Here is a 22,389-nt window from a genome sequence, read left to right on the forward strand (position 1 = left end):
GGTGAGCGTTACGTGCCCGTCACATCGATCAACTCAGCCTGCTGTGCATTGGAACTGTGTTGATGTGAAAGCAGAGTCTCCCCACACAGGTTCAGTTCAGTTTATTTGTCATATGCACAAGGGCAATGAAATGCTTATTTACGTGTCTGCTCCTATACAAAGACATTAAGGAATCGCCTGAACAAACACAGAACAGCAGCAGCAACAGCAACAACACATTAAATAACATACAACTTAAAAAAAACAAGTCAGCACAAGCAGTGTGAGAAGAGGAAAAAACACACCAGTGTGAGCAGTAATGTAGGTGTAGTAATGCAGATGAGTTTAGTCAGTGGCAGGGGTAGAGTTCAGTAATCTTGACAGCTTGCAGGAAGAAACTCTCTGAATCTGGAGGTTCGTGCCTTTGATGCAGAATCAGTGACACACTGATGAAGCATGTGAGCCAGGAGCGTTTCTTTTCCGTCCCAGAACTGTTTTCCAGCAGGGCAATGAAGACCACCGCCGTCCTAGGATTACAACGGCACAGCCGAAAGCTGTGGGCTTTTCTCCTGACCCAAGAGCGACAGAGCGTCTGTGGCGGCGGCTGACCAGCGCCATCATCACGACACTATCCACGGCCATCCAGCCGGTCATCGCCGGCTGGCGGCACCTGTGCAGGAAGAGTGGTGAAGTGGGGGAGCAGCAAACGGCAGCAGGTCTGGAGGCAGATCCAGTGTCTAAAAAGGCAAGTGTCAGAAGGTGTCCACAGTGGGAAGACGTTCAGTATTTCTTACCTTCTTGACTGATGTGTAATTTTAAGGAAAGATATTTATTCTAATCCTGTCAACAATTTGGTATTTTATGAGTAAACTACAAGATCTACAAACCCTAATGACCAAACACACACACACACACAAAATATAAGATTTTATTTTAAAGTTTTATTTAGTCACTTGCAAATATTATGCAGGCAACTTTTTTTTTAAACTTTTTTGTCCACAAATCACTTTTGTACAAATCGTTTTTAAAAAAATGTCAATAAACCAAAGCCTTTAAGGCTTATCTGGCAAAATCTGTTATTAAACGTCATGATGACACAAACAAAAGTTTTAGAAAAAGATTTACAAATGAGATGCTGCTAGAAAATATTAAGGAAAATTATCTGTCACACAAAATCTTACCCAAAAACATTGCAATTGTTTGGTATCAATTATCCTGTTTTAAACAGTTTTGACATTTTTATTTTTTTACACATACTTGTGTAAGAGAAAAGCAGGTTAAATTAAGATGGCATTATTACATATATAATAAGACCACAAGGTTAAAAATTATCAGTACAATACCTGAATATATAAACATAAATAAAACATGCTGCTCATTATATCCTGAATAGGAAAACTTACAATACACTACAGCTTTGTTTTTCAATTTGCAAAAGGCAAATAGGAAACATAAGGATAAATAAACCAGAAGGTACACAGTCACCTAATGCTGCCATTATATATATATATGAATATAACTGAAATAAGATCTCCATAAACTAACATCTATAACGGCACTGGCACAACTTATTTTAACATCATAATTGCTAATTGGGCCTGCTCTAAGACAATGCGAGACAGAGGCATCAACATTACAACAGGAAAAGGAATGGAAAAAAAACAAAGCACAAAAGGTCATTTCATTCAAAGCTATTGCACACCTGTGCCCGCCTTCTCCTGCGCCTGCAGCAGCTGCTGCCCGCATGGGAATTGGGCACCGTCTTACATCCCTTTGAAGACACACTAGTGGACTTGGAACACAACCTCACAATGAACATCAGATTCTTCACAGGGGAACCAAAGTAGGTATCTGCAGGCCCCTCTGGTTATCTGGAGCTGGAGAGTGGGTCTGCATCTTCTCTACATATTAAGGCGATTTAGTCCCTAATGTGTTACTTTAGTATCTTCAAATGAACAGAAAAGCAAAACATACTTTTAAATTCTATTGAAAATGAGGTGAGTGTAACAAACTGCCTTTAATATAAAAGATCAAAGCGTGACCTTTGTTTTCTAATGTAAACATGGTTTCAGAAAGATTGTCTTCAGAGTATCACCTCCTTGGTAAAGCACAATTAAGGAGGCAGCTTACATCTTTTTGTTAAAAAAGTCAGCATCTAACATTGTCCGTTTCTAAAAAAAAACGTATGCGATATTTATAAATTTGTCAGTCTGTGCTTTTTTTCCTCTCAAACTAATATCATTTTTCCCAAGTTAATGGAAAGAGCCAACTGATCAGTTCTTCAGGAAAAAGATTTAATGAGACACCGTCGTATGCCTCTGCTCTAAGGGCTTCTACATGCTGCTCATGTACGGACAGATGGACCCTTTCACTGTGACCCCTCCCTGGTTTTCCCAAGTGAATGAAAAGAACCCCCCCGGGCTTCAGCGTGGGGGGTCACTCAGCTCTTCTGCAGCTGAGGTGAGTTTGAAATGAAGACTCTCCTGTCTTTCTCTGTCTGTACCCTTGGTCGCGTCCGAAGACTGAAGTCTGTTACGAAAGACACACCAGTAAACTAAAACTAATGCTTGCTTTAACTAATGAGGTCAAGCTAGAAATCCTTTTTTGTGCATAGAAATAGATTTCCCCCCCAAAAGAACGACCCTTCCTAGTGGCACACACTCATTACCCTCACACTGGCATTACCCAGTCATTGTGCTTATCGGACTCTCGATATAGACATCTTTTTTAAAGATTTTTTTTTTTACTAGACTTTTCTCAGTACATATTCTTTCTCTCTCATAAAAAATCTGATGTGCATGAACATTTTTTTCTTCAGTCCACTTTCATATCTCGAAAGGCATGTGACCTTGGGTGCGAGCGACGCCCAGACCCGACTCCGCGGGCTAGAACTCCTCCATGCCACTGGAGGCGGTGGGCGTGGTGGGATTGGAGTCCTGGGAGAGCGAGGCCACAGTGACAATCCTGGGGGAGCCCAGCACCTCGTTGACTGTGGCCTCCATGTCCTCTGTGGTGACAATGGTCAGGGCTGCTCCACCCTTCTTGTTCTGGTGCGTCTTGATGTGCTTGGAAAGGTGATCGCTCCTCATGAACCTTTTGGAACATTCCGGACATTCAAATCTTTTTTCACCTGGGCACGGGAAAAAAAAACAGGGGACTGCGATGAGAAACAGGAAGCTATTGAGATTTCCTTCTTGCGGTATCAGAAAACCAGAAGATGTGTTAGTATGTCTAGAATGAATTTCCTCCCCAAGTATCATGCTGACCACTATCAAGTCGATTTCGTATTTTGCAGAACAAACGCTTCAGCATCGCTGTATTGGTGAATTATCGAGGCCCTTCATGATTTGTCAAAATGCTGCTCAAAATGACACTTAAAAAATAAATTTCAGAAGACTATGATAAGTATTCCTAGAAATAAACGTAAAATGTAAAAGGCCCTGATCTTATGTTATTACATGAAATATTCAGAACACATCTCAAAATGACTTATTCTGTTTAATATTTTCCGTGCTGCACTGAAGCAGTCATGGCGCTAAGCGTGCAGAGCTAGGCCCCAGTCAGGGCAGTGGGGGGCCCCAGTCAGGGCAGTGGGGGGCCGCAGGAGCAGCAAGCATGCAACAGTGAAGTACTTCACTGGTCTCCGTTCCCCTCTTACCTGTGTGTGTCCTGCGGTGTCTCTGCAACTCATCACTCCTGGTGAACCTCTTCCCACAGAAGATCCAGTTGCACACGAAGGGTCTCTCCCCCGTGTGCCAGCGCAGGTGAGCGCGCAGGTGCGACGTCTTCCCATAGACCTTCCCACAGCCCTCGATGTGGCAGATGTGTTGCTTCTTCTTCCCGGGTTCACTGTTATTCCTGGGGGGGGGGAGACATCAACAGCAGAGAGAAAACAAATGATCCAGCGTCCCTGAGATCAACCGTCTCTTCGGTTCTCCGCTGATTCTCTTGGGTAGTGCCGTGAATTACGGGTGTGGACAGGACAGATGGAGGTAACCCAGCCATGCTGTTGAAGCCGATACCCTGGTTTCTTGTAGGAAACAGCCGGGCGAGGCGCTGGGATCAATTAACTACCAACACCCTAATTGACCAAATGGGCTGAATAACCTCCTCTGGTCTGTTACTGTTCTCCCATCACCCGACAGGCACTTTATCGACACAATGTGTTCATGCAGCCGGGGTGCTCGGGGTGGCCACAGCGGCTGTCGGAGAAGCCTGGCCCTTCGCTCAGGTGCCTGCCCGTGTCCTCCGAGCGCCCCCCGCGGGCCGGAGCGAGGACAGAGCGGGGGCGGGCCGGCCGCACTTGCCTGCCCTCGCCGTCTCGACAGTTGGGGCAGGAGCAGGCCACCCTGCGCAGGCGCTTGCTGGGCTGGCCCTCCTGGTCCGAGGCGGTCTGGCCCTGCTGGATCTGCACCTGCGCGATCTGGTCGGGGCTGACGGCGCTCAGGGCCGCGTTGGTGATGTTGCCCACGGCCACCGTCACCGGCGCGGGCTGCACCTTCACGCCGTCCTGGCTCTGCGGCTGGCCTGGGGTGGGGGGGGTAGACAAGGACACGGGTGAGCACCGCACTCCCTCTCCTCCGTCGCACACTTTAACACGCTCCTCTCTTCTTTACAGCTGTCAGTGCAGGGACCCGAATTCATGACAGGACTGCAAAAGCATCAGTCTGAGAGCAGTGTGCTGATGGTTCTTAAACCGTGATGTCACAGCCTGCACATGCTTTTCCTCAGCTTGGCTACACAAGCAGTAAGTCCTGGGCGTTTATGGGAAATGCACAGTTCTGATGTTGGGGACTGTGCGTATTTCACATATAATTCCATTCTCACATCCCAGTTTTGACTCTGAAAATCTGCAGAGTATGAACTGTATAATATAATACTGTAGCTCCCAAAATGCTACCAGAAATACAGACCCCGGTTCCAGACAGGAACCTCCATAACCAACCCCCAGCTCTGCGCTGTACTCTGGGACTACGATGTACTGCTGAAGGTCAGAAGAAGAGTCATTGTGCTGCTTTGAGCAACACTGCTGACTGAACTCTTGAAGTGCCAGACTCCCAAGTACTGGTCAAATCCAACATCTGGGGAAAAGGTGTGCCACATGAAATATTACATTTGGTCTCTCTGCGATCCGCTCACAGTGCAACTGGATCAGTAAGGTATTTAGCCTAATGGACTGCACCGTGCAATCTGGGCTCTTTGTTTGATCTAATTTACACTACATTTTGGAATTTGTTGTTGCCTGTTGTCGCAACTAATGGACAGAAACTGAAGTTGGTCTACCCAGCCAAACAGAAAAGGCGCAAAGAACAGAGCTATTTGTTTTAGCTGATGTAAGATGCAAGACTGCACATTCATAACAAATATGCGATTTCTCATTGTAAGAATTTTTTAAAGAACTGTATTTTCAGTATCTGGAAGGTGTTTTCAAAGCTGCTCGTCTTTATAATTACAATCCTAGCTAGTACTAGGTTGAAAAATGTTCAGTTTATGAAGAAGATAGAAAAGGGTTTTTACAACTGTTCAACACAAGCACCTTTTCAATAACAATGGATGAGTCAAGCATCTTGTACCTGAATACAGATACATACTACTAAATATAAGGGGTATTACTCCGGCACAATTTATTGAATCTATTCAGTTTGAAAAGCAGTTGTTTTGTGACTACAGAAGCAAGACTATCACAATTGTGTAGTTTTTCCACTTTATTCATTCAATAACAAAAAACTACAAAATTACTACAAAGAACATGCCATTGACAAGCAGTTCAAATGTGCCTGAATGCCTGCAGTCTTAAAGCTTGTAAACAGGTTTGGAATCCTCAAGCATATTCATCAGTGACAAAACCATAAAACACAACAGTATAATGTCTTGTGTTTGCTGTTATCACTATCGCCCCTGTCCGTCTGCTGCTATTTGCCCAACACTAAACACAGTTTGAGGGGTAAAACGTTGTCAGGGTGAATTTAAGCCAAGCAATTGCACAATCAGAGAGTCAAGCTTTCCTTTAGCAGCTGCACTGCACACAGTAGATAAGCGCTACAATGAAACTGAATGGCCAGGTCATGATTTACATGGTTACCATAACCCGAGGAACAGAATGGATTCACATGAAATCCCTCAGCCATGCACACCTAGAATGGAAGTTTAAGTTAATGCCCACTCCTGTCTCAAGTGTCACTATATACACAAAGAAATGACCTAATGACCTCTTCACAAAACATAACAGTTTTAAATGAAGGGGGACGTGAGGACCATCTAGCCTGTTTGCCATTGAATTTATCCAAGGATCTCACACAGCTGATCACAGAGAGACGTTAGGGTGCCCGATTAAACAACACGGCTGGGCAGCTTGTTCCCCCCTCCCACAACCCTTGGGGTAAAGAGGCGTCTCCTGTTCTCAGTCTTTAAACACCTCTGGCTTGAGATTCACTTTGATTGTGATTCCTCTGATGGCTTTGCCAGGCCACCTCTGTCTTCTCTGTTTGAGACTCATGTGGTCCAGCTGCTTCAGCCTGTCAGTGTAGCACACTCCTTTCAAACCACAGAAGCTACTAGGCTGCTCTTCACTGGACTGATTCTAAAGTAGCAATATCTTTTATCTAACATCATAACCAAAATTGTATACTAAATTCACAATGAGATCATACCTGTTCTAACTACTAATTGTTTTAGTTTAACATCCAGCAATTTGAATTCTTCACTTTAACTATATATTCAAACGTTATATTTGTTTGTAAATGTTGCATATTAATTCATTCTAAATGTAAACAAACACCTAAACCATCCTCGTGCTGTAAGTAGTCTCTTCCAGGTTAGACTTTCCCCTTTTCGTATTTATAAACATTTCTGCTACCTGCGTATATATCCCTGCACGATTTGCAACACATTTGCCCAGCCTTGGGGTTCATCTAAATCTCTTTGTATTTAGTTTGTGGTTTCTACAGTGTTCAAACATCATCTTCCAGGTGTTGGCCCAGTCTTGAAGTCTTTTACTGCTACTACAGCTATATCATTGATATAATTTAAGAACAATAGTTGTCCTAGTATAGATCCTTGTGGTACACCACTAATTACACCACATCAACTTGAATTTATGTCTCATCTGTACCAGCTGAACCAATTCGCACTCCAAACACACGTTGCAATGGGTACCTACTGCCTCTAAGTTTGAGTATTAATCTTTCAGGAGGAACAGCTGCTGTTATGAAATGATTATGCTTGTACGACTCATAGATGTAACCCACAATATTACACAATATCACCCTGTAACTCACAACTGGCAGTCCACTGGAGGAGCTCAGGAGATGTGAGCCTGGTCAGTACCTGGATGGGAGACTTCTGGGAAAGCTAAGAGGTGCTGCTGGAAGAGGTGTTAGCAGTAGGGGGCGCTCACCCTGCAGTATGTGTGGATCCTAATGCCCCAGTATAGTGACGGGGACACAGTACTGTACCCAAGGTGTTTCTCGTAAAGTGTAGAGGTGTCAACTCTGATATGCTAAACAAATTTCCCCCTGGCCTTTACCAGTCATGGCCTCTTAATAATCCCCATCTCTGAACTGGCTTCATCACTCTGCTCTTCTCCCCACTGTGAGCTGGTGTGTGGGGAGTGTACTGGTGCACTCTGGCTGCTGTCGCATCATCCAGGTGGGGCTGCACACTAGGGGTGGTGAAGGGGGTCCCCATTACCTGTGAAGCACTTTGAGTGGAGTGTCTAGGAAAGCGCTATATGAGTGTAAGGAATTATTTTCTTCAATAGCCCTCATCAACATTGTCATTACCAAACATGGAGTGTTGGTAGCCCTCACAAAGGATTTGTCAAGAAACCATGGCTTCAGTGACCTGACCTTTAACACAAATTGTGTTAAGCGATGGTTTATAATTACAGTGTGACTTTAAATTAATAATAACATGAACTTCACTTTCCTTATTAGTCAGACCTCTTAAAACCCCAAAACTCAGGGCCTCTCTAGGGTTTCGAGAATTGTGCTGCTACAACAAGCAATAATCATCCAGTATCAGAAAAACACTTACTCCGGGTGAGGGTTATGGCATCAAAGAGGGCACAGAGCACAAGATAGGATTACACCCTGGATGGGTGTCACAAGCCACGTGCGCACACACATATGCAGTATATTCACACACCACGCACACACATATATACACAGGCATGGAGATACAGGTCAGAGACACCAACCAACCCTACCACTGTGTGTTTGTGAGGTGGAGATGCATTTCTGACTGAGTGGAAAACCAGCATGAAAAATTGATCCATCAGAATCTGAGCTGACACTTGCCTTTGGGTATTTTAATGAGAAAAGGCAGGGTTAAAGAACAGCACCCACACTCACAGTACATCTGTGCAGCATGTGATCAGCTCTACAAGCAGCAGACTCTTCAAAGATATTTCTCAACACTGTTTCTTTCATCTTAACGGTTAAAATAAAAGAGACCTTTTACAGTGCAATAAAAATGTCTTCATGTCTTGAAGGTACAAGCGAAGAGGGCATCACTGGTATATTCACAGCTACGGTGCAATGCATTGTAAAGATATTTATTTAATGTTTTTAAATCCAGAAAATCTGCCAATCTTGAAATTAGCTTCGAGGATGTATTCAATGTATTTTTATAGAAATACAGATGATCTATTTTTCTGCTTCTACTGAAGAAGCATGGCCTAAACCATAAATCTCAAAATATTTCATAACCAACTGATTTTCTACTGTCTTGGTGATGTTTTTCTTAAAAATGCACATTCTTTTCTACATGGACTGATGGACTTTTGTATGCTATGCATTGGTTATTAAAAACAGATGTGTATTTTGAAGTCACTTTTTGGGACAGTACTTACGAATTGACCCCATTACAAAAGAGTAGGTACCCCTGGAGTAATATGCCACAATAAACATTTATGTGATTTTAAATATGTTTCATTTTTAAATAAATATTGTGTCATTTTGCTGAACTTTGTTAGAGCCATACAATGAGACAATGCTTAGGTAACTGTTTTTTGAAAAAATAATATTTGTAGGTTCATTTAAAATCAAAAGTAAAAAACTATAAAACACCTATCCTGCAAGATTTTAATGCTGCATTGGAGCTGCAGCACACAGGATGTGTTTCAGAATGACAAGGCTCAGGACTTCCTCTTTTCAGTTCAGTGTCACTTGCACGTGATTAAATCCTATATGTGATTATAAAACCTTCAATTTGTTCAGAAAAGTAACCAAAGGCAATGTATCATATGGACTTACACTGTCTGCTTTTATGTGTCTGGATACAACAATCTCAACTTGATTACTTCTTCCTTCTGGAATTACTACAGCACAAATCTGCTTTATAAAAGCCATGACGCTGCTACACTTCCTGCTTATAAAATTCCAAAATTGCTTGTATTTTTCTTGGATTCAGAAAATGCCATCCTGAACATAACATCTCACTGCTTACTTGCTCCACCCGCAGTCAAAAACACATACAGGCAGGACACCAATCTGGACATCTGCAATTGCTTTAAAATGCTGTGGGAGTCTGCGCCCTGTCCGGGTCTCTCATGTGGCTGCTAGACTCTACTGCTTCAGTCTGCGACATCACATCCAGGAGGGCGTTACTCCGCTGACTAAAGCTGCTTTGCGTCACAGACGCAGGATGGAGAGAAGGCACAGCAGCGTCGAGAGCGCAGCAGCTGGTGTCTTTCATGTGTTAGAAGAGAGCTGTCCATCGGAAGAGTCATTTTGTCCCACTTTGGCTTTGCGATTACAAGACTATGAAGCGCACGAACTGAACGGGAATTAGCAGAGGGGTGCCGATGTGCTCAACAGCAACTGCGCATGACACTAAGGTAGCTTTTAGTCTTTTCCTTTCAAGTACTAGCAAGGTGTCATTTAAAATAACAAGCACAGTTCTAGTCACCACATTGTAGAAAAGATACGACTCAGATAAATCAAATAGGGGTGGTGCGATGACTGGGGTACCACAGGGATCTGTATTTGGACCACAGCTGTCAGGAAATTCAATCGATGGTCTAGAGTCCAGATTTGCAGGTGACACAAATTAGGATGACCAGCAAAACATTGTAGAAGCAGCGAAGTAAATTAAATCAAATCAATTAAAAAAATAATTAAGCAAAATCAAAGACCAGGCAAACCTCTGGCAGGTGATACTTCATATAGACAAGTGCAGAGCAAAAATATAAAATATAAATACAAAATTGGAAATGCTGAGCTAGAAGAGGCTACTTACGACAACGCTTTACATGTGACACTATATACTAGAATATATAGTTAGACACACATCATTTTAATTAAGGGATGTTATGTTACACACTACTTAGGTCACATTTAGAGAATTGTACACTTTGGAAAACATACTGCTGCTCTGGTAAATCCCAGAGAAAGGCAGCCAGACAGCTTCCAGTCCTTTAGGGGAATCTCCAACACCAACAGGCTGAACGTTTCTAGTCTTGGGCGGAGAAGACTACGGGGAGACTGAGTATACTGAAATACACAAGTTCACAATCCTCACAGTCAACCCCACGGATCTCTCCAGAATGAACGCTGAAACACAAACCAGAGGGCGCAAGCGGAAACCACAGGGGACTGTATTTACAGCTGGGAAACCAACCCACACATCAGGGCTGTGGGAGTCTGGAACAAGCTGCCCAGCCATGCTGTCGAAGCAAATAACCTGAAACAGCTGAAGGAGACCCTGGGATCTGTTAATGACTAACTACCAAACGAACGAGACGAGCCAAAAGGCCCCCTCTGGTCTAGAACCTCTTACATTCTTCAAGCTGTCATAGGTGACAAGCACTAAGAGGAGGAAAAACAGCTAGTAGAGACGTAAGAAATCTTAGAAAATAAAAATTAAGAGAAAAACCTCCCTTTGCTGTGCCTCATACTGCCCCCACCAGTGCAGCAAGTGTTGCACAGGAAACACTTGTCCTCTGATGTCTGGATGTGTTTGCAATCACTTCCTTTGCCCACATATCAAACATTAATCATTTCTGTTACAAACAGTGGACTTTTGCATAGTCAAATTCATGCTGTTCTGATGCAGTGGTACCCATTCACCTAAAAGACATGATCCGAGACAAAGCTGTAATTGGAGCAGTGCCTCTTTGAAAACTGGCTGAGCTCTTCATGTGGAAAATACTATTGTCAGCAATAGTCATGTGCAATTCAAGGTCTTGGTTTGGATGCCAAACAACGCAAACATTGCAGCCAACTTGTGCAAACCGAATAGAAACAGGTTGTGAGAGTCTGGAACAAGCTGCCCAGCTCTGCTGCTGGAGCTGACACCCTGGTTTCTTCTTTGAACAGGTGAATGAGATCCTCCTACCAGGACAGGACGTGCTAATTTGCACAAAGGGTTGTGGGAGTCTGGAACAAGCTGCCTGGCAGTGTTGTAGAAACTGATACCCTAGTGTTTTTTTAAGACAGTAACATCTGGAAGTGATCCTTGGATTAATTAAACACTAAATAACAGGATCTGGGCCAGACTAACTTTTCTTATGTTCCTGTGAGAAATTAATGTTTGAACCAGCCGATGACATTTTGAAGGAGCGTTAATCAGGGACCACAGTGCATTTAAAAAGCTTTCAGCAAGGAGCATGGTGGGACATCTACACGTCACAGGGTGTAGATCCTCTCAAGTCCACACCCTACAGTCTCCTCCTCACAATGACTATGCTTTGGCGGTGCTTCAGGAAAAACAAGGGTTTAACGCATCAAAGTAATTTCCCCAAACGGCCATAATACATAATAATAAACTGAAAACTGACTGACTGCAGTGATAAAATAAGGGAGAGACAAGTTTTAAGTTTATTTTTAAATGAGTATCTAATATGTGTATTGATCAACTAAATCCTGGTATGCGGGCAGGTTTATCTGGGCTTGCTGCAACCCTAACTAAAGTCATTATTCCTTCTGAATAGGGGGAATCTGGATCAGACATTTCTGGGCAGACATCAACTAGGTGCTGTAGATCTGTGACGCTGCACAGAGGAAATTCCAGACTGAGCGTTTTGACTGGCTTTCCAGCTGGATGCTGCTGCACGGCTCAAAACTGACGGAAAGCCAGCTGGAGACCCGCCTCACGACCTCTTGAATTTCCTTCTCCCACGGATGAAGGTAGGTTACCAGCTTCCAGCCACCCAACGGCCAACACGAAACATGTCAAATTTAACACCGCAGCGGTCTCCGTCCCCGGGGGGGACACACCAAAGCGCCGTTTTCCCTGGTTTGCCTGACTGCTCTCAGAAGGAAAGCCATCACCCCAGGGCGGCTGCACGGACAGCAACTTCTGCACCAGCCAGAACCGGCCAGCGCCAAGACACGTGGACCGGCGACGCGCTAAATCAATCCTCGTGCACGCCAACACCAGAAATTAACTCGATCTACCCCCCTACTCGAGCACGCTGATGCCTCGACGGGACCCGTGCAGCTCACGCCCGCTGCGGTGGTCGCGCCTTACCTTGCACGCCGGTGATGGTGACGGGGACTCCCTGCACCTGCACGCCGGCGGCGCCCAGGTTGGCGATATTCACGGTCTGGATGTTGGGCACCGACGTCAGCTGCGCCGCGCTCAGCGTGATGGGGGTCCCGCTGAGGGCCAGCGGGGTGATCTGCGCGAAGGAGCCCCCGCTGGCGCTGGTGGTCACGGGCGTCAGGGTGAGCTGCGGCGCCACGCCGGCGCTCTGCACCTGCACGCCGGGCGAGAGGCCCTGGATGTTCTGCAGCTGCACCGTCTGCCAGCTGATCTGGCCGGACGGGGTGAGGGTCGGCGCCCGGATGAGCACCTGGGCCGGGCTCTGCACCGCCTGGAGCTGCAAGCTCTGCAGGGCCTGTCCGGGCTGCAGCTGGATGGCCTGCGGCGAGAGTCCCTGGATGAGCTGCTGCTGGGGCTGCTGGGGCTGCTGGATCTGGATCTGCTGTAGCACGGGCTGCCCCACGATCTGCACCTGCTGGATCTGACCCGGCGGCTCCGGCTGCAGCCCGTTGGACTGGACCGGGCCCGGGGGGTCCGGCTCGGCCGGCGGGGCGCTCTGGGGCTCCGGCTCCGAGGACGCGCCCTCGGGAGCGGCGGTGTCCTGTCCGCCCTCCGCCGGGGCCGCGGCCAGGGTGTCGCTGCTGGGCAGGGCGGCGGAGGTGGCCGTGCAGGTGGGAGTGGCGGGGGATTCCTGCATGGTGCTGACAGCCGTGGACAGGGGCGTGGAAACCAGCTGGCTCCCATTGGAGACCCCGGCGTCGGGGGGCTGGACCAGCTGGACAGACCCTCCCCCGGCGGCCACGTTGTTGATCACCGGCAGAGCCAGAGTGACGCCGCCGATGTTGATGGGCACCGTGGTCACCACTTGCGTCTGCGCGCCGGGGATGGTCTGCAGCTGCAGCGGGAAGGACATGCCCGGCCGCAGCTGGAACGGGACGGCCGGGCCGGACGCGCTCTGGGCCACCAGCCCGGCCGAGGGCGCCCTGCTGGGCGCCGCGATGATCGCCTGGCCGCCGGCGGCCGGGATGAGCTGGATCTGCTCCTGCGGCACGCCGAGAGCCGCGGGGTGGCCGGAGCTGATGTGGATCTGCTGGCCGTCCACGGTCTGGATCTGCGGGATCACCTGATACTGGATGCCTCCGGAGGGGCTCTGCATGTTCTGCACCTGTATGACCTGGAGCTGCTGCTGCTGCCCGGCCGCTTTAACCTTCCTCCCGTCATTGCTGCTGCTGCTGCTGCACGCTGCGCTGCCGGCTCCGGCGGCGCTAGCCTGGGCGATGCTCTCCTTCGGGACGGCGGGGGAGGCTGCCACTATCTGCCAGCCGCTGCCCAGCTGCGTGGTGACCAGGTCCAGATGCTGGGGCGGGCTCTGCAGCTGGACGAGCCCCTGGTTCGGGTCGAGGATGAACTGCTGCTGGTGCTGGTGCTGCTGCTGCTGCTGCGCCGGCGCTTCTCCCGGAGCCCCTCCTATCTTACTGCATGTGGCGGCCAGCAGGGCGAGGGGAGACGGCTGCGCCTCCTATAACCACACAGGAGAGAGAGAGAGGGGGAAAAGCCAAGAAGTGTGGGCGGGTTTAAGGGACGGGAGGGGGTGTGAATTAAGAATTTGCACCGAGGGGTAAGAGAAAAAAAGACGCAAAAATGCATGCACTTGAGATAACTGGGGAGACGGAGGATAGATCAGTCCAGCGGACCAGGAAGGTGACGAACAGCAGACGGACACAGTCGGCTCCTCTATTACCAGAGCTGCGCCTCCACATAACGGGACTGTTTGACGGGGTTTTTTTTTTTAATCTTCCGTGGAATCAAACCCCCGTTCGCCAAGAATAACAACGGATGCGTTTTTTAAAAAACTGGTTTATTGTTCCCAAACCAAGACGGGGGAGGGGGAGGAATCTCCGATATATTTTTTGTTTTCTTTTCTTCAACAGAGCGCTGACAGGCAACAGCAGTAACACTGCAGCGACACACAAGACACACATGTAGCGCCTAAACGAAAGCAAAGAGAGTAAATTGTGCAGGAAGTGGTTTTTGCTTAATTGCAATGAAAAAAAAGCGAGACAGCTCGCTAGAAGCCTCCCTGCGATATTAATCTTATTACCTGGGATCCCGAAGTTTTGCCTTTATTAGCATAATCACCGCCAGATGATTTCCCTCCTTCTGACGACATTGTTTCCTTCTTTTGATCTGAAAAAATAAAACATGTTTTTTTTAAAAAAAACAATTGCTATTATTCTATCGTAGCCTTTCTTACGACAGCGGAAAAAAAGGAAGAGAACGCAAAAACTTTTCACTGCAATCAATCAAGGTATTTCTCATGCCATGGTCATCTTCCTTTTTTTTTGGGAAATAAATAAATAAACGTGTTTCGAAACCCGACCCAATAGATATAAAGTAACACCCTAAAAGAGGTTGTCTCTTGCAGACATTTAAAAAAAAAAAGGCGAGCAGGTCAATCCGAGCTGCTGTTAAAACAGTAAATACATAAATATATTTTTAAAAAAGCTTTGGAAAAAAAAAGGATGAGAGGGGAGCAGGAAGGAGGGAGGGGAAAAAGGAGGAGGGGAGGAGGGGAACGTACCGCTCATCCCGCATTAATAAAAACACAAGAGAGGAGTTGTTTAAGAAAAAAGGCCGGACGCTGTGGATCAGAGGCTGGCTGAAGCCCGGAGAAGGACGGCCTATTTTCCACGAATGAGTGCTGTGGGGCTGTGGCGTCGCTCCGCGGCCGCGGCAATCGGCAGGCCCGGCTGCTCACAGACACTCCCGCCGGGAAGGGCGGCGCTTAGCTCGCCCGAGAGGAGGCCAGGCTCCGGACACCCATCTGTCACCCACGGGGGTCCCGGCCCGCTAACGGCCCGCGAAGCACTCCGTGTCGGGATCCGCTCGTCTCATTCCGGGCTGCTCCACCCCCCCCCCGTCCCTGCGTAATTAATATTTAATACGTCCGAGTGCAAGTTTTCAATTACGGCGGCCGCGCACGGGGCCCACCCACTCGCCAGGGCCGCGCACAGCCGAACCTGAAGGCCCCCGGAGGGCGACGCCCCCGCTCGCAGAGCCCAGCTCAGCAGGCGGCGGGCCCCGTCGTCGGCCCGTACCGCCGCCCGCACGTCTACTGCCAGCCCGCCCTCCTGCCCCTTACAGCAGAGCCGCCAGCCCCCGGTCCGGCAAATTAGCGCTGTTTTCTGAAACAGAAGAGAGGAGCGGTCTTCTCTGATGGGCGGACGTCCCGCCCCCCTTCCCCTCCCCGCCGCATTCAGATTGGCTGTGGGGGGGGGAGCCGCCGCTCGCGAAGGGAGAGCCGGGAGTTGTATTTTGTAACGGGCGAGGTTGCGCCGGCTTTCACAGCTCAATGGACTACAGGTCCCGATATGCAGCGCGTTGGGAGGGGGGGGGAGGTGGTACGTGGAATCAAGCTTGGTTGAGGGGAGAGGGGAAGGGAGGGATCGGTGTTTATTGTGGGGGTTGGGCAAAAGTGACAGGGGAGGTGGGGAGGGACGGGTGTCTGGTTTTCTCCCAGCCTCTGGGTGACTCCTTCAGGATTGTGCCATGTGGAGAGAGCGGGACCTGTTGCTTCAGGTCTCTGGTTTCTTAGTGCTTCGCGAAGACGCCGAGTGTCTATAGACCGTCAAAGCAGAGTCTGTCTGGTTTAAATCACAGTCCTCGCCTATTCTGCTGTTCTTTTATAGAAAATATAATCAGGATGTTCTTATTTCTTATTTAAGTGTTAAGGCATGATGGTAGTGGAATGTCTTTTGCACTCATCTGAGTAAAATACAAACTTCTAGTTCCACATTTTAGGTCGAATGCGTAGTTGTGAGATGAAATAAACATGAAAACGTCTTGCATTGTTTTACTTTAAGGGAAAAAAGTATAAAAAACGATAAATTCTCATAAAAAGATATATTTTTTTAATTGCACGCTTCTGTGTCCCCTGTGTCACGGGAATAGATTTAGGAAATCTTTCACTACCTCTGCAATCTCTCTCTCAACATAAAGGAACTCCCTTATCTTCTGAAACACTGCTGTACTGTATCTGTTGATGATGTTGTTGATGTATTGCTGTATTTGACTTTGACATAAAACATTTTTCCCCAGAAGATAATAAAGCTTGAATTGGATTATTGTACAACTATCACATAAATTCAGCCCCCTACCTGAATGTCTGGCTTACCTAAATTTGGTGCTTGATTCAACTTTGATTTAACCTCCTAATCTCATGGACTGCCTCTATTATAGAACAAAAAGTGTCCTAATGACACCTGAAAAAGGCTCCATAGCAGAAAAGTTGTGTCTCTTTTCTTCTCTTTTCAGCAGGGAATACACCTTTAAATGTTCCTTTGCAGCCTAAGCATTCTGACCCAGCTGCCTGCTTGAACTTCTTGTGCCACTATTGGCATTTTCTGGAGAATGTGTGTGCTAGGAAGTTTTAAAATATCTAAGAATGCTAGATAAGAAGAAATGCAGTTTGTCCAGCATTTTGTAAAAACAAAAATCATATTAAATACTATCCCGGACGAACTCAACTCGGGTATAGGACTGTTACAGGACATTGTTTTCTAGCCTGAAGTGGACACCAGAAAGGTTGGCCCTGTGTAGCCTCTCGTCCAGCCTGGCTGGTGACGTCTCTGAGAGACTGCCCAGACAGAACCTGTCTTTTAGCTGTTAAACCCGGCCAGCTCACTCCGAGACACACTGAGTTCTGCTTTTCCCAGACTGATTGCTAATGATCTCAGCACCCTCCCTCTGCCCATCTATCACTCAGGCCTGGCCAGGGTCAAGACAGCCCAGAGTTCACCCACAAGGTGGGGCTGCACTCCCTTCTCAAGACGCCAGGGCCCACACAGACACACACATACTGTGCTCAAACGTGCAAGAAGAACTTGGAGAAGCATATTCATCTAGTCCGCATGAACGTGAGGGATGTGGGAATGAAGCAGAGCACTTGGAAAACACAGGGAGGGGGCAGCAAACTCCATAGCAGAAGTCACCCCAGTCTGAAGTCAAGCCCAGGGTTCAAGAGGCAGGAGACAGCGGATCCCGATCTCAACCACATGGAGGTTAATTTAAGACACGGAATCAATCTGCTGTTTGATCTCATGTCCCAGAGAGAAAAAACGCGCATGGAGCCCACAGGTGTCAGGGACCACAGTGACCTTAATGTTGCATTGAATGGCCAGTGTCTCCATAAGGGTGGTCTGTCCTTGTTCTTGAGCTTCCCATTGATCAAAGGTCCTTCTTGCCCAGGTGTATGTGCGTGTATGTATGTGTATCTGCATGAGGACGTGCAATTATGTGTATGTGCCTATGTGCATGTGCGTGTCTATGTACATGTATGTGTGTGCGCGTGTGTATGTGTGTATGTGTACAGTGAGCCCTGGTTAAGGGCTCTGGAAATGCAGTCTACACCACAGCTCTTGGGGGTCTGTATGGTTCTTGTACTGCTCTGTGAGAAAGTGCCTTTGGTGGTTCTGCGTGTTGGGTGGGCAGTTATAGAAACGGGTCCTGTGTGATGGGTAGAGTGATGAACTCTAATAAAAAGTGTAATTATGCAGGATGACTGCATGACTGCAGTCTGCTCTGTGAGTGCACTGGTGGTCCAGGGAGATATAGAGATATATAGAGCCTGTTATGTGGGGAAAAGGGTCCTAGTATGCTGAAAATTGCTAGGTGGCGAAGTCGGCTACAAAAGCTTAAATTATCCAGCGCTAAGGGGGTCAACATCTGTGGCAGTTATTTGTGTACCCTGTTTCTATAAAATAGACTTCATTCAATCCAGTTCAACAATCCTATGAGAAAGTATTCTTGTATAGTGCTCTTCATGCCTAGATATCCCAGAGCTCTTTAAAAAATAGTAAAAAAAAACATATGCAAGATTTCATTAAATAAGAGACTAAGAAACAGAGCACCTGTAAAGACAGTGCTGCTGTCTAAGAGCGTCTGAAGCATACTGGGGGGGTGCAGCAGGTTAAAGATGTCTGTGTATCAGACTTCACGGAGTGTAGTCAGTAACCTTTGATGTGGGGCTGGTCCCGACCCATGGAGGACCTTACCTGTTATGCTGTAGTTGTTACCTTGATGTCTGCTAAAAAAACCACACGGGTAACCAGTGCCAAGACTCCAGCACTGCGGTGAGGGGCTCAGAGACCCGGCCCGGCTTCGGGAACCCGCTGCAGCCAGCTGAGCGAGCCGCGTGGCTCTCCGGCAAGTAAGGATCCACGGCAGCCAAGTGACAAAGACACGAGCAACGTCCTGCTCAGCCTGCCACGGAAATCTAATTACAGATGGACAACGCCCATCAAATGGAAGTCCGACGTCCCCGGGACAGGGAGACGGAATTATTGTTATTATTTTCATTAAGAGACTTTTGATCATCTGGGTTTAAGCACAGCCTCAATCTTGTCACTGTTCATCTTTAGAAGGTTGTAGTGCATCCATATCTTAATATCTGATAGACACGTGTCAAGTGAAGAAACCGTAGTCTTGCAGTGCCTGACGTGATCTGGAACTGAATGCGAGTGTCCTCAAATTCAAATTCAACACACTTAATTAGAATGTCCGATAAATTACAGTTTTGACAAAGCAGATGCAATTAACACAACATTTTTCGGAAGTTTATAAATGTTATTGAACAGTTACATACATCACATAAAACATTATTGCGGGACAGGCTCGCTGTCTGCTCCTCAGGCTGGGACAGGAGAGAAGATCCCAAGCAGCCAGCTCTATCGAGTTCCCACCCCCCTCCCCCAGTAGGACTGGGAGCTGTTCTGGTTCTGGCAGGTGTGGGGATTCTGGGATTAGATTTGTTATTTTAGGGAAGAATGTTTGTCTAGTGCCAGAGTATTTCTCACACTGCAGCAGAAAGTGCATCTACGTCTCTGCTTCTCCTAGCTGGTAGAGGGAGCACAACCTGATCTCTCTGGACATCCAAGTGTGCCTGTCTCCAGTTTCTATGCCCAAAATTGTGTCATTCACCCTGTACTTTGTCAGGGACTGTTTCTCCTTGCTGTCTCTTACTAGCTAGTGTTTAGGGTCCTGTAGCATTCAGGTTTGTGTTGTGTTTGTGTGTGTGTCCCAGTGGGTACGGCAGTGTTGTCTGGCTTGTGCTGTGATTTGGTTGACTTGGATCTGTGTTGTTCTTGTTGGCCTGGGGTTGGCCAGTGTCTCAGGAGCTCTTCTGTGGGCTACATTCTTGGCTTAGCAGGGCCTTGCCATGTAGGAATTCTTATCACTGTTTCTCAGGTGTGGCCAATATTGTATTGCGATTGGCCCCCACACTTCATTGTCATACAGGAATATGGTTTGACAATATATTGTTACAAATGGGTGGTTACTAAAATGTTGAAAATCAAGAATTGACTGAGCGGTTTAGTCAATGAGTGAAATAATTATTCATAACCCCCAACTTGAAAGTGATTTCTATTAATAAACCCGGCTGGTATAATTAGAGGCACATTAATTCTTTGTTCTCTGGCTCAGCTGTGGTGAGAGGAGTAACAATCCAGACACACTAGGTTAAACAAATATTTATTAAAATGACTATAATACAAACTACACTACACACTACAAAACATATAACACACAAGTTAGTCTATGTACAGTGTTTACAAACAAGGCATACTGGTCACCCAGACTGCTGCTAAGCATTAAACTCCTAATGCCTACAGAGGCCACATAAGAGATAAGCTGCCTTCTAACTACAATGCAACCTGCAGTTAAATCTCTCTCTCTCTCTGCACCCTGGATGTCACAAAAGAAATAGGAGGCTATATCCCTATCCATAAAAATGCACCCTAAGCAGGAAAGACATTTCTAACTGAGGTATCTTTTACCCAGGAAACCCAAGTTCCCTAAAAACACAGAATAGCAACCTTTCTCTTTAGTAAGGTTCCGGTCAGGTTTGGTTTGCATGACCATGAAGTAGGGGCTCTCGCTGGGCACAATCTGCAAGTCCCCACTCCTCTCGTCTTCCCTTCTTATTGTTTCTTCTTTTACTTTTGTGTTCTTCATGTGGTCTTATATTGTGTGTTTCTGTACTGCTCGTTGACAATCATTAAGCCAGAACTTACCTAGGTACAGTATACAAAGGTAATCTTTACAATTGTTTCTGCTCATCGGACCCCCCAGACATCAGCAGATATCCTTTCTGCTTTGAATCTAGAAGTATTTTCTCTTCCAAGTGTCACAACCTTTATCAAAAATCTAAGAGACACTTCTCAGTCACCTAAAGCTGTAATAATACTTTCAAGTGTTGGCAGCCAGATTTTTATGAATGAGGGGGTCAATATTGTAGAACTTCCTCCTAATGGCGTAGAAGGACCCGTGTGTCCTCTTCTTATTGTCTTCATAGTAGTGAAACCAAAATTCATGATGAGCCATTAGCTTATTTTAATCATGTCCACTAATTTATCTGTAACTTGTGTATACTGTAATTATGGGGTTTGGATTTGTCACATACAAACACAGATAGCAAACCCAGCGCCAGAATCGAACCCAGGGCCCCAACACTGCAAGGCAGCCATATTAACCACTAAGCCATCCACCATTGCTACCAATTCAGTCGATTATTTTTTCCTTCACCACATCCTATTCCTTTTGATAATTTAATAAAAGACTCTCTTTTTAAATCATTTTCATCATAATCGATTCATTAAACCATTAGGGCTCCGGCTTCCTCGCCTTTGATGTACTAACTCCTGGGATAAATCTGTTCTGCGCCTCAGGCAGTATTTCTTCAAACTGTTGCCATCCGTTCTGTCCTGTTCCCTTCGTCACCCTACTGAGCTCTGCCTCATTCCTGCACCGTCTGCTTTCCTGAAACCGTAAACCTCTGTTCCGGGCTCCACCTGTAGCGTTTCCAAGTGTATTTCAACATCATACCACCATACGACCACTTCGCCCTAGTGGGGCTCTCACCTCTGCTGTCCTTACCCTGTAGATAACTGACAGGACAAACCAGGTGCGCAATCATTAAGCATGTCTGCTATTTCAGTTGTACCCAAAGATGCCCCTGATTCTTCCCAATCACAATATGTAAGGGCAACTAATATCTTAAAATTGTGTTCAATTACCACTTCTTTCTTTCAAAGTACATACTGTACCGGACTGCATTATGCAGTATAAGACTGCATTGCAATTGCGATGTGAATTTGGTAGTCTCTAGCATACACCTCATACTATGCCCTTTCATATGGATTCCGAGAGCCTTGATTCACCTGTGTGTACATCCTGGTGCCTGAGGCTGTTTTTGATAGACCTTGATCTTACTTTCGCTCAGCCACGTTTCTGTGATTCCTGTAACATCACAATCATCTGCAAATGTGAAGTGATGGTTTCTAATACTCCTTGCATTTAGGTGTAAGTATTCAATCACCTGGTTCTTTGTGTTTTTTTTCCTTTTGACATCACTCCCCATGTATCCTCTTTTGAGATATTCTTTGGCCTTTCTCATCTCCCCTTCTAAATATTTTTTTAATCCCCTTATGTTGTATCCTTCACCATCGGTCCCTGTCGGACACGTTTCAGTGATTCCAATCATGTCATTATCATCCACTTATGTGGCGTCTACTGTTTTGTATGGTATGTTCCTAATAATGTTGGTATTAAGGTCTAAGTACTTAATTATCTCGCCTTTGCAAGTTTTGTTTTGTTTTTTCAGCTGGGGTCTCATTTTTCTGTGCCATGTCCTCTGGGTTCTCCTCTCTTCCATTCCAGCTGAGTTTTTGGCCTGCAGATCCCTGGCACAGGGCAGCTGGGGCACCATCCCACCTCAGACGGTCTCCTTCGTGCGTCTACAGCTGTTCTTTGCCCTGGAAAGGTTTCCAGTGCCCGAGACAGTTGCAGCCTTCCTCTGCACAACCACTATACTCCTCATGCTACACATGTGTTGTGTTGACAAGTCAACACTCCTCGCTGTTCAGC

At 46.6% G+C, this 22,389-nt stretch overlaps 1 protein-coding gene across 1 annotated transcript; it reads right to left on the bottom strand.

Moving 5' to 3' along the window:
• Positions 1-900: 900 nt before the first annotated feature.
• sp4 (sp4 transcription factor) lies at positions 901-15,703 on the bottom strand. Its single transcript, XM_006636043.3, has 6 exons — positions 15,047-15,703; positions 14,567-14,652; positions 12,451-13,984; positions 4,287-4,506; positions 3,638-3,837; positions 901-3,109 (listed from the first exon to the last, which is right to left on the bottom strand). The coding sequence occupies exons 1-6, from the start codon at positions 15,051-15,053 to the stop codon at positions 2,865-2,867; spliced, it is 2,292 nt and encodes a 763-aa protein (XP_006636106.3). The 5' UTR covers positions 15,054-15,703; the 3' UTR covers positions 901-2,864.
• Between the last annotated feature and the right edge of the window lie 6,686 nt (positions 15,704-22,389).

This window comes from Lepisosteus oculatus, chromosome 10 (assembly GCF_040954835.1).
Source record: "Lepisosteus oculatus isolate fLepOcu1 chromosome 10, fLepOcu1.hap2, whole genome shotgun sequence".
Taxonomy (NCBI): domain Eukaryota; kingdom Metazoa; phylum Chordata; class Actinopteri; order Semionotiformes; family Lepisosteidae; genus Lepisosteus; species Lepisosteus oculatus.

Coding starts and splice junctions, on each gene's coding strand:
- sp4 (XM_006636043.3), bottom strand. Junction 4,507..12,450: donor CACCATCACCGGCGTGCAAG/GTAAGGCGCGAC, acceptor CCCCCACCCCAG/GCCAGCCGCAGAGCCAGGAC. Junction 3,838..4,286: donor TGTCGAGACGGCGAGGGCAG/GCAAGTGCGGCC, acceptor CCCCCCCCCCAG/GAATAACAGTGAACCCGGGA.